The 13,591-nt window shown below is 36.1% G+C and overlaps 2 protein-coding genes across 2 annotated transcripts in view; both read left to right on the top strand.

The window, feature by feature from the left end:
- Window positions 1–7,696, top strand: part of LOC128209054 (uncharacterized) — a 39,445-nt gene extending 31,749 nt beyond the window's left edge. The window contains exon 44 of the mRNA XM_052912886.1: window positions 7,332–7,696. The gene's annotated coding sequence lies outside the window, so the exon portion shown is untranslated. The remainder of the gene's footprint in view (window positions 1–7,331) is intronic.
- A 4,761-nt stretch (window positions 7,697–12,457) lies between these two features.
- Window positions 12,458–13,591, top strand: part of LOC128209038 (cGMP-dependent protein kinase 1-like) — a 46,402-nt gene continuing 45,268 nt past the window's right edge. Inside the window, exon 1 of the mRNA XM_052912871.1 lies at window positions 12,458–13,336. Coding sequence (XP_052768831.1) covers window positions 13,026–13,336 — 311 coding nt within the window. The 5' untranslated portion in view covers window positions 12,458–13,025. The remainder of the gene's footprint in view (window positions 13,337–13,591) is intronic.

Here is a 13,591-nt window from a genome sequence, read left to right as displayed (position 1 = left end):
GCGCCGTTAATTCCCCATGCAATCTATTTGCATTAGGCCGGAAGTTTCTAAATTCTATTCCAGCAGAAACTATTCAAAAAATCTTTGAGCAATTTATGTGTAGTTTTTTTACCTTCTGGTTGCAGGTTTTTGAATGAATTCAAAGTTAAACAACTATAAGTGATTTGCATTACTTGATATTAACCTAAAATAGAATTCTCAATCTTAAATATAGAGAGTGTGCAGGCAATTATTAGTTTATTACAACGTGCCTAAGGAAACCCGTATATGCACATGTTCTGAAAAACTCTTTCGATCAGTCCCTTCAAACATTAATACACAAAAAACCTAGCTGAATCTGACAGTGTGTGTCAGGTTTTCCTGTTTCGCCGACTATCATCCACTTGAACGTGCGTCTGTAATGGTAAGGCGTTTTACCGAAATTGCGGTTACTCAACTGAAACTGGATTCAAATGGCCTTAAGCACCAAATGGAGGACGAATCTTTTTTAAGCAGGCGAAAATTGCGAAAAACGCTTGCTATAAATAGTGAAATGTGTTATATTTCTTGTAAAAAAAATGACACTAAAAAAGTAGTTTGGTCTCCTTCGGTTACAGCTGACTGGCCAATTTCCTGATATTTTTAATGTAAATAGGCAAACTTCAAACCCGACAAAATGGCGTTTCAAGTACATGTATATGCCAACCATACATTTCTTTAAAATTCCGTTAAAATCCATTTGCTTTAAGCAATAAAAGGGTATGTACAGTTTCTCCGTAAAGAAAACCTCGCTTTAATAATAGTAAAAACTCCGTTCATTTGCATTAGGTCCAGCTGTAAATACATTAATCTCTGATCAATGTACGTTTTCTTTCTGATTGCTGGTATTTCTGATTGCACTGTTTGGAATGAATCCAAAGTATAACAAGTGATTTGCATTACTCATACTTAAACAAAATATTAATCTGAAGAAGCATGCTTAATTTTAAATAATAAATACGATAAGTGCACCCTGGACAACATTATATATGTTTTTGTATTGCCGATATTGCCAATTGACTTGAATCGTCATTAAAGTAGCAACTTAAGCTAACCTAGGGGAACGTGACCTTTGACAAGACTTAGTCTAGATTTGTTGACTTGTATGAACCAGACTTTTATATTTTAAAGCCTCAGTGTCACTTAAGATTGAATAATTAGAGAAAAAAAAATAAAGTGAGTATATCACTATGATAGAGTCTCATATGGTGTCTGATAATTTCTCGAGGTCCACACTAGGCTTTATTTAAAAAGAAATGTATGTGAAATACCAACAAAATTCCACACTGGACCACTGCCTTACTATATGCCAATGAGGCAGATAAGTGGGCGGAGCATAGCATCAATGTTGTTTGGTGATACATTGCAGATAGGTACTAGCTCATGTTTTTGAAAAATTCATTTTTGTGTATGTCGAATTAAAGTGTGGTAAATCATAAGGAGCGTTAAAACTAATATACTAATGTTGAAGCCCTTCATCAAATGTTGTTATTTGCTCAAATATCGTCGTTCAAGATCACAATGTTCATGCTTTGTTGTTGCGTCATTGGTTGATTGACACTATCACGTGATGTGTATTAATGTATGGTGAAAATGTCAAAATATCGACAAGTTATATCGTAGTCCGCGTAGTCTAGTCAATCATGTGGCGTTCATACTGATTTTTTTTCACATTAACCGGCTTGGGTTCGAACCCACTAAAACCGAAATAGTTTTTTACTTTAACTGTATTTTTTCTATTTTAATAAAATAAGTATTTTCAGATGCATTACCGAGAAACCAAAAACTTTTAGTTAAAAACTGCAAGTCATTTAAATTCGGAAAGCCACGTGATATTACGTCGTAATGACGTTAGATGCGCTAAGCTGAGATTCCACTTGGATTATATACTTATATACTTATATTGGTTTTGTTGCATTTTGTAATAATTGCATTTTGTATCATTCTAAGCGTTTAAAAGTTTGTAAAAGCTACGAGAAGCCATTTGGATATACATTAAAGAAACGTTTACATCACTAAAACATAATGGGACTTTAAATTATGCGAACAATTTTAATAGCATTTATTCCTTATAGCTATTTTTTCATTAGTCATTATACCGTTAGAAGGGCAATTTAAGTAGTAATCGCAGTACTGTAATGCCTGAGATGGAACATCTTATTCAAACAGATTAGACAGCAGATAAAACTATGATAAAACTATTTTGCATACGTAACAAGGATGGAATATTGTGTAAATGCATAAATCAGCTGAATAAGTACCAGAAATAGACACTGTGAAGATAAAATGGAAATCGTGTACTCGTTATTCATTTTCCTTTCATGCCTGGTTCTCATATCTATTCGTCTTTCAAACGTTTCGTTCGAAGCAAGTTCTATGTTTAATTTAGTTAAATCAATTTATAATAGTACTTAGCAAGAATATACTGACCGCGAATCTAAATTTAGAAGTTAATAAACCAAGAGAAGATCAACATGATTAACAACACGATGTTGAAAGATGAAATCATTATCCCCATTTATAAATTGAACAGGAAAATACCAAACATTATACAATTCACGACATATGTCTCCGTAAATGTAAGTTTGGGTTATGGTTCTTGAAAGACGTAAAAATTGTTTTCAATTTTATTTAACTTCTTTGACTAGTCTGTTGAGTGCCTGTAATTGTATACTATATTAACCGTGGTGTGGGCTTGTTAGTGTATATTATATTTACCGTGGGGCGTGCCTGTAATTGTATATCATATTTACTGTGGTGTGTTCCTGTAATTGTATATTATATTGACCGTGGTGTGTGCCTGTAATTGTATACTATATTGACCGTGGTGTGTGCCTGTCATTCTATATTATATTGACCGTGGTGCGTGCCTGTAATTGTATACTGTATTGACCGTGGTGTGTGCCTGTAATTGTATATTATATTGACCGTGGTGTGTGTTCCTTTAATTGTATACTATATTGACCGTGGTGCGTGCCTGTTATTGTATACTATATTGACCGTGGTGTGTGCCTGTGACTGTATACTATATTGACCGTGGTGCGTGCCTTTGAGTGTATACTATATTGACCGTGGTGCGTGCCTGTAATTGTATATTATAATGACCGTGTGGTGTTCCTTTAATTGTATACTATATTTACCGTGGTGCGTGCCTGTTATTGTATACTATATTGACCGTGGTGCGTGCCTGTTATTGTATACTATATTGACCGTGGTGTGTGCCTGTAATTGTATAATATATTGACCGTGGTGTGTGCCTGTAATTGCATACTATATTGACCGTGGTGTGTGCCTGTAATTGTATACTATATTGACCGTGGTGTGTGCCTGTAATTGCATACTATATTGACCGTGGTGTGTGCCTGTAATTGTATAATATATTGACCGTGGTGTGTGCCTGTAATTGCATACTATATTGACCGTGGTGTGTGCCTGTAATTGTATAATATATTGACCGTGGTGTGTGCCTGTAATTGTATACTATATTGACCGTGGTGTGTGCCTGTGAGTGTATACTATATTGACCGTGGTGCGTGCCTGTAATTGTATATTATATTGACCGTGGTGTGTGCCTGTTTTTGTTTACTATATTGACCGTGGTGCGTGCCTGTTATTGCCTACTATATTGACCGTGGTGTGTGCCTGTAATTGTATACTATATTGACCGTGGTGTGTTCCTTTAATTGTATACTATATTGACCGTGGTGTGTGCCTGTGACTGTATACTATATTGACCGTGGTGCGTGCCTGTAATTGTATATTATATTGACCGTGGTGCGTGCCTGTTTTTGTTTACTATATTGACCGTGGTGCGTGCCTGTTATTGCATACTATATTGACCGTGGTGTGTGCCTGTGACTGTATACTATATTGACCGTGGTGCGTGCCTGTGAGTGTATGCTATATTGACCGTGGTGCGTGCCTGCAATTGTTGACCGTGGTGTGTGCCTATACTTGTATATTATATTGACCGTGGTGTGTGCCTATACTTGTATATTATATTGACCGTGGTGTGTGCCTGTGACTGTATACTATATTGACCGTGGTTTGTGCCTATACTTGTATATTATATTGACCGTGGTGTGTTCCTGTAGTTGTATACTATATTGACCGTGGTGTGTTCCTGTAGTTGTATACTATATTGACCGTGGTGTGTTACTGAAATTGTATATTATATTGACCGTAGTGTGGGCTTGTTAATGTATTCTATATTGACCGTGGTGTGTGCCTTTGATTGCCATACTTCATTGACCGTGGTGTGTGCTTTTGATTGCATATTACATTGACCGTTGTGTGTGCCTTTGATTGCATACTACATTGACCGTGGTGTGTGCCTTTGATTGCATACTACATTGACCGTGGTGTGTGCCTTTGATTGCATACTACATTGACCGTGGTGTGTGCCTTTGATTGCATACTACATTGACCGTGGTGTGTGTCCTTGATTGCATCCTACATTGAACGTGGTGTGTGCCTTTGATTGCATATTATACTGACCGTGGTGTGTGCCTTTGATTGCCATACTTCATTGACCGTGGTGTGTACCTTTGATTGTATACTACATTGACCGTGGTGTGTGCCTTTAATTGCATATTCCATTGACCTTGGTGTGTGCCTGAGAGTGTATGCTATTTTGACCGTGGTGTGTGCCTGTAATTGTATACTATAATGACCGTGTTTTTCCACTCTTAAGAGATGGTGTAAACGAGGATATATAATTCAATGGTAAAGGTATTCGTTACACTTTGTTCTATTACCCGTTTCCTGACTTCAGTAAATTATCAAGCACATTGTCTGGTATCGTTCGAAGAAGAAAATAAACTAGTCCGCAGCATCGCATAGAAATATGCTAATCCTGGTAGTGTCGGTACCAACATACATATAATGTGTTGATTTTTTTCCTGAAAGCGTTCGTTCATAGACGTTGTTTATACATTTGGAAAAAGTAATGACCATAAATACGTTCTTGGTTTATAAAGAGTGACATATCGAATATAACAACAATGTAAACACTCAGACTGAACAGCCTGATATATAGCAGCCCGGAGTAGAACACGAGTGTTTACACATACCCCGATCCCAGAGTAATATGACCACCGGAATATTTCTTCTAGGTCGTACTTTAAATGAAAATCCTGAACAAATTTCAGAGGTAAATTGCTAGGATGACGGGAGCTTTATTAGATTGACGCTCCTAGAAATAACAATCTTGCTATGGTTAAGACATATTGATACTCTTTAAGTGTAAACTTGGAGGGTACCTGTGAAAAACGTATGTATGGATATAACAAAAACAAGAGAAAGGTAAATTCTTTAAACGTTTCTTAATTAAATTAACTTTGAACATTGTCTGTAAATTGGCGTAAATTATTATTCAACACGTTCATTTAGTAATATGACGATAAACATTGTTTCTTATTCCATAATTAACTGTCATGATATGTCTATATACATACATATGTATATATAGTTAACACATATAAACTTATTATAATACTTTCCACATGGCACAAAAAAGTTTAGAAACCCAAAACATCAAATGATAATTTTATGTATTTTGAAAGGTTGTTTTTGTTTAGTTTTGAGCATTCAGAAAAAAATTCATTTTTAGCCAAACACGGATAAAATCATGTTTTCGTAAAATCTGACTTAACTCCTTGATACACCAAGACAATTGGCAAATGATAAATGTTATACTCTTGAGATTAAGATTGTGTCTCAAATTTAAAATGAAATTTTGAAACAGCATTCCCCACTGGTTTTTGCACTGTGAAAGGCCCTCAACAGTTTTTACACCAGACAACCGTAACTTGTCTACATTGAGCACACAGTCAGCCAGCTATTCAAATTAAATAATTTGACTATCTGATTTACAACCACAAAATAAGATTATAGCATAGTTAAGCTAATGAAGTCAATTTAAAACGGTATAAGACTAAGCTTAATGGCTGCCCAGCAACAGCAGAACTTTGGCAAGATATTCGAAATAAGCTAATACTTAGTGTCCAGATGACCATAATACCAATGTTTTGAGTAAACAATTGATACTGTGCAATTTCAATTGCTAATAGAGAGGTTGCAAAAAAGCAATCACTTAACAATCATTTACTCCAATTGCCTTCTATTTACGCATGGTTAGAAAGTTTCGCTTCGTTTTCAAGCTTCATTTGACAGTGACGTCAGTGTTTTATTTGTTTTATTTGTTTATGGCAATCTGAATTAATTTAACCTACAGAAAGTTAACTCTCCTCGGGTCTAATTATTGCTGCACCCAAATGTGATCGTCACATATCTTAGACACCAAAATATGACCCTTCAGGTCTTTGATATTGTTTAAAATGTAATCATATAACATTTCAATACAATTTTAAGATTTTTACCTGAAAACCCTTCACATGTCTTGTGTATTGTATATGGTATACATGTATTAGCTCCACATATGTAAGGATGGTGATACGGATGTTAGTATTATGTTTCTGCATGTAACCCATCAATATGTGATATAAAACCAGTATTATACGAAAATGTCGAACAATAAATAATGAAGGATTCCGTAGAGATTCTTCTGATGATAAGGGAGATCACTGTGTAGAAAGGAATCAGGTATGTGAGTTCAGACTGTACAATCGGGTATTCGCAGTATAACGGGTGCATATTTTTATATAAATAGAATCATGAAATCCCCCTTGTGCGTTTAATTGATTAATGTTTGCAGTAATTTCAAAGTTTGTATATATTCTCAAATTTATGGATATCTATTTCGTAAGTTCATTAGAAAATGCACTTAAACGTTTTATATATAATATGTCTGTATATATAGGTCCTTGAATTATCCTGAACAGTTTTATCGATGTTCCTTATCAATTTGTATTGAGTTTGTGCATGAAAGATTATACTACAGCCCATGTATGTAATATGTTGCCTTTAAATTTGATAAGAATTGATTAAAAATCATTCAATTTCATTTTAAACAAATAGTGCTGAGCATATAGAGAAGTTACATGTATTCTTAATTTGGGAGTATTCGAGTAGGGAGTAATGCCGTTATGAATGTCTCTATGACATTGTACGACACAGGCATGGGATGAAGTATTTGTAAAAAAATAATTAATTGTAATAGCAGCGAGTGTTGTATCATATAAAGTACAAAGTGTATGCCTTGTCAATATTAAGTGTGAACTTACTAAGTGCACATGTAATTGTTAACCTGAAGATCATTTCCAGGCTTAATGTTCAAACTGTGAACTAGCACGCGGGTGATGGTGACATCTCATCTTACAGGCGCTAATTCGTGTTATTCTGTTTGATTTCAGTAAGAGGACATATGTCTGCGATGTGAAAAGAAACCGTCGCATCTTTTATGACGAAAGGACAGTGGAAACACCAATCGTTGGGTGTAACCCAAATAATTATAGTGTAATTTTCAAGGAAGGCTGGAAATTCGAATTGTGATGAAGTGTTACAAAACTGTTCAAGTTGTATCATCGTATCTAGGTATTTCTAACTGTAACTCAGGAAGGTTAGGTTTAAGAGACTTGCAGTTGAAAATGACTTGATTATCGGATTCCTGATATATCTGAAGGAAAGAGTCTACAAAAATAGTGTCCGTGTTGCTAAAAACCACAATCACCTAAAACAACAACAACAACGACATCAACAACAGTATTAGTGCAATAATGGATTCCAAGAGCGACTTACAAAACGTCATTAAGACAAGGGATGAGGAAATTCTTAAACTTAAAAAGCAGCTTGCAGAAAAGGAAGAAGAGATCGTGCAACTCCGGAGTCAGCTGGACAAGTTCCAGTCGGTGCTCCCAAAGGCGCTCACTGTGCGGCCCCGGAAGGTGCGCGCCCAAGGTATTTCCGCCGAGCCCGCTACGGCCCGCAGCATCCAGGATTACGTGACCAACAACACCCTTCAGAAACACAAGAAATCCAACAGGTATGTAAAGGCAGGAGTGCATGATTATTATGTGCCTAAATTATTGTATGTACATGTCCGTGAAGCTATTTAATTAATAGTTGTAGGTTTATATCTTTAAAGTAGATGACAATCTTGGTCAAGATGAAGGAGAGCCTTCATTGTGCCATAAAGAATACTTTTAATATACTATATAAACATGTTTATACATATTTAGTCCACTTATTGGTATGCATGCATGTTTTGTTATTAAGATGCTTCCTAACAGAACAACTATTCCACTGTCTTATATTTAAAGATTGGCGTTTAATAGTTTTTACAGCATATATTATTGTTTCCCGACCAAAATTGTTTACTTTCGGTTCTGTTATTGCTCCAAATTAGAACATAAATCACGTAAAATACAATATCAACCAGGTTGTTTACTCAGGACTTTCGATCTCCGGGGTTCTGATACCTTTATTGGCCCGGCTTAAGATTCACTAAACCGGGTCAACCAGTTTATCTACAAACACTACAACAATGATATGTGAATCTTGCGTACAGTGTGACACTAAAATGTTGTACCGATTCACCCTCAAACATATTGATTCCGCTGGAAAATGTTTAACAATATTCGTTAAAATTATGAAACGTTTACCAACACATGCATGGGCGTAGCTAGCCCTCTATTCCGACGATGTGGATTCATAATTCTGCGGGGGGGGACCTGGGGTATGCCCTCCCCCCTCCCCCCGAATTTCATGATAGCAATGGTGTATTCTGGTGCATTCTGGGCGTTCTGTGGTGCTGGTAATTGAAAGTTTTAGATTTATAAATCATCAAATAAACCCAATACTCGACAGAATTGTATTCTCTAAAATAGCAAACAAATGAGCCCCGATTGTGTTAATAACATTCAGATTGTCTCACAGAAGTATAATTTTCTGTCTTTTTCCCCATTAAGCCGTATAAGTACATTTTCAATGCCAACGTCCATTTATTTGTAGCAATATGTAGTCAAGTTCGCATTCTGTAACTTTGGCTGAATTGTTTTACTTTTTAAGTTATCAGAATCATGTGGATTCAGCCGTGTAATCGCGTATAGGTAGCTACGCGCCTGCCATGTGCATTTAAACGTGTGATGTTTATTATTAATCATAAAGAAAATAATAACTGCAAGTAGCTGGGTCGTTAACATTAAACAATCACAGATCTATTATGTTGAAAAATTACCATAATGCCAATGCAATTCCATAATTGTGAACTTATTTACTATTCGACTACTGATTTATAGTCTTCAGTGGTGCATTTATGAAAAAACAACAACAATTATACCACATATGTCATACAAAGATGATATATTAATGATTATGTTATATCTCAATAATTTATCATAAACAATTTCATATGAAAAAAGTACATGGACAGGTGTGTTCCCGTTATCGACGTGCCGTTCATACCTGGAATACATAACTCGTGATTGTCTGGTAGATAATCTGACATGAATTACTTCCCCTTAAATTGGTCATGACAGCATTATTTGAATTCTAAATACTTCGGATAATTCAAAATTCTCGTTCCTAAAAAAACAGTTCATTCAAAAACATCACTGCCATTATGGAATGATGGTTTGCTTGAAGGAACCGAGTGACTGATGGTTGCCACAGAGATGATGAAAATACATTTATTGTTTCTATTTCGGGGGTGGAAATAAAAGAAGTTCAGCTTGATACTGATTAAACTACTGAGAAATGCCAATACAGTTTTTTTGAAAATGTCTAGCATTTCTATTACCCATATCATATCTACTTTATCATAACATTTAATTTATTCTCTGCATGGTTTCAAAACTCCAGCTCGGATCAACTGCGAACATAATCTCACTATCACCCGACTGCCAAAACCCCGACAATCAATTAATTTTAAAACTTAACCGGTCTACACTTGTGATCTATCGTTTCCTGGTTATAATTAGGGTTCTAAGGAATCTTCAAAGACAGCCAGGTGAAAGGCAAAAATAAATGTTTGTGTTTTAGCCCCATAATGTCAAGTGGTAAGATATGAGCATTTTTTATTTTCATGAAAACAGCCGCACATCAATTAACGCAGAGAACTGCGGGTAAATTGCTGTACAATTCAGTGGAAATGTGTTTAATACAAACATCTTCGGTTATAAACAAACTTTTGGGGATGTAAATCATGTTTCTTTTGATTACGACGTACATTAAGAGAAATGTTACAACCAATAGAAAAAGATTTTTTCACTTGAATACGAATGAGGTGTTATAATTCAGAATTGCTCATAATATAAAAAGAAAACTCGTAGATACGTAAAGGTGGTCTGAACTAGTGATGAATTACAATGACTTTAACCTACTCAATTGTTTTCTTATTGATATTTTATTTTGTGATGCAATGAAATACATCATCCTTTTGTTTAACCATACACAGTTGAATGACATGAAACATGGTATATAACATGCATGGTATTCATCTGTAAGTCATCATCATTTGCCAATTAAAAATCATTTCACACGCACATTAATCACCAATAAGGCCACAACAAATTGATCATTTGTTCTACGGATTTTGCCAAAAAAAAGTAGGAGCGAGCGAGCGAAAAAAAACAAATACTTTTTTTTAATTTAAGGCATTTCAGAGGCGAGCGCAAAGCGAAAAATTAAAAAAAATAAAACAAAAGTTTATTTCTTACCAAATTTATCATACAATTATGTGAAGAAATGCTTTTTAATTGCAAACATAGGTTCTCAGTTATAAATGAAAAGGTTTTGATTGTATCACATGAAAATCTGTCTCAATATTTAACAAATGGCAAAAAGATCCAGTGCTTTACTATTAACTTCAATTTAAACGTGGATATAGTGTAAAGACAACATTCCTCATAGTAACGTGCAATTATTCGAAGACAAAACTTTTTGTATTCATTCCGTAACTTACTATCACAAAAAACATTTTAGACTTACCAGAGTAATTCAACATTTGAGCATTTCCAAATAATTGGTCAGGTCTAAATTTGAACCTCTTAAAGCACATGATAAGGTTGTAGTGACTTTGATATTGCAGAAGATCGAACATGTAAATGTAACACAGAGAACATTTTTAAAAAAAGACATTGTGGATTAAATTGTGGGACCTCATAATTAAAGCAGCACCAAACAAATCTGCAAATGTTGCAACGGTCATTATATAAGAGCAGGTGGTGGATTAAAGACGTTTTCCTTTCAAGACCTCGCCTTTGCCATGAACCTGCGGGGTAAAGGTCCGTGCCTTAAAAAAAGAATATCATGACGGCCTCCATAGCTTTAATGCCCGTAAGAAACAGGCCACTTTAATCACAGGCCACTTTACTGGACTTTCAGTCCAGCAAACCCGGGGTCATCCAACGCATTCACCCGGCTAACCCTGGTATACCCCCGGACCCTGGATGGGGGAGGGGGGAGGGGTCCTACTATTTATATCTGTTTATAACAATTATGAGTATATGAAAACTGAGAAATGCATTTTAGAATTTAAAAAAATACTCACGAAAACATGTTCAATTGTTGTAAGTCGTGTGTCCGTGTATTTTAATTTAAGTTTTGCACTCAAAATCCGATTTAAATAGTTATTATTTAACACTAAATTTTAAGTACAAAACAATGAATTACTAAAACACACATAAATAATTATTGACTTCGGCGCTGTGAAACTGTTGTTGTTTACTGAAGACTATAATCCATTGACTATGACACTGATTTTCATTAAAAACTTGATTTTACATTACGACAACTAAAAGTAATCTGTATAATACCGGAAGTAAATAACAACGATGCGTCCTGCAAAACATTCCCGACGAAAAAGACTGTCAACAAATATCGGCTGTTTTGCGGTTACCCGGACCTGATTTTGTCCTGACACGAGGAAATGTTGCTCGCAAAGAATGTAAAGCATGGAAATACCTTCAAAAAAGGCGAAGTCGACGTTGCAGGTTTAAATTCTATGTAAAAGAACTTCAGAAGTAGAGGAAATTCAGAAGTAAACAAAAAAATATGCGCGGCCAAAAAGTATGTACGGGCGCAAAAAAAAGTGTTTTTTGTTTTTTTTTCGTTTTTCGAATTTTAGGTGCGGCAAATACGACGAACAAATGATCAACTTGTTGTGGCCTAAACATTCTCTGCACAGCGGTCTAGCCGTGTAGCCGCACGCACTCTGCTGTACCCTAGGTGCAACCGACATGTAGCTGTTGTCTCAATCCCCATCACAGCTAGGCCCTATCCCATAATGGGAATAACATTTACTAAACCGTAAACACAATTGAGGGAGTATGAAATAATAGATATGATCTAATCTTGTACTTGTCGTTTATTGAAATACTTGAGAAGTTGAGAGCAATTTCGGGTTTGAAAGGCTTTAGTTTTGCTGCTGATGATGGAGAAGGCGCGCTACACTTCGGCATGCACGTGTGCACGCGATAAGAGGGCTCATGACAGTGATATTCCCGCGCGCTGGTAGGAGGCTTTCCGGCTTCCTGGTTTAATTGCGATGGACGAGATACATATGGACTTTTACACGGTTATACATTCGTGGAATTTTTAAAATGTGTGTTTGCTCTGATATGTCTTCATATTTTATAACTACTATCATTTTTTTCAATTTATAACCATGTTACAAACATTCGATAAACTCAGTACAGAGTAGTGATATTTTAACAGAGAAAACGGATTGTACTACTCACCTGGATTACGAAGAGTGATAATAACTTACTGTGATAACGAAACAATACATTACATGTAACAATGTGCTTACCGGGATTAGTATTATATGACACAATACCATGGCATGGGTGCGATGTAGTTCCATTGTAAGCGCCTGATAGTCGAACCCTTTGAGAGGAGCGCAATATTTCGCTAATAATCCTACATTTCCTTGAAACTGACCATTTTGTTCTTCAAACCATGCAACTTTTACAGGTGGTTAAAGTCATAAGTTGGGAATGAAAGAGCATTCAACATTCAGACTAAAAAAATAGCAATTAGCTATTGTCGGATTAATTCGATTGCATCGGCATTACCGTTTTTGCCACTTGTGCATCTAGAGTGCGAATATGTGCACGTTACGTGATCTGCAGGTGGCGTTGGCGGAGAAGATGGAGGAGGTCCGCCAACGTGACGCACTCATTGACGAGCTGGAGTGGGAACTGGACGAGAAGGAGGAGCTGATCGCCTCCCTACGAAACCAGCTCGACAAGTACCGCACCGCCATGAAGGTCTCTATGACCGCCGCGGCTGCCCGCACAGCCGCTGCCGCTGAAAAGCTGCCGCACCGCCATAACCGGACCGCTATATCGGCTGAGTCGTCCATGACCCTCACTCATCGCGACTATCGAACACTTAAACGACATAGGAAACCGTTGGCGTGAGTTCTCTAGTAATATTTAAGAAACTTCTTTCACAGTTTCTGTATTTAATACCACTTGATGTTACTGAAATATAATTTGATGGAGAATGATGTAGAAGCCAATGTCATGTCCGGTATGATGCATAAACAAAATGAAATATAAGCACATGTAGTAAACCTAATACAGTTTTGGGAATGTAAGGTCAAGATGGAAGCTTATATGTTGTCCTGTTATGGCCTTAAGCTAGAATAGTGCAAAAAACTGACCGGTTT

This window comes from Mya arenaria, chromosome 2, assembly GCF_026914265.1.
Source record: "Mya arenaria isolate MELC-2E11 chromosome 2, ASM2691426v1".
NCBI lineage: Eukaryota > Metazoa > Mollusca > Bivalvia > Myida > Myidae > Mya > Mya arenaria.
This window is presented reverse-complemented; position numbering and strand designations above follow the sequence as displayed.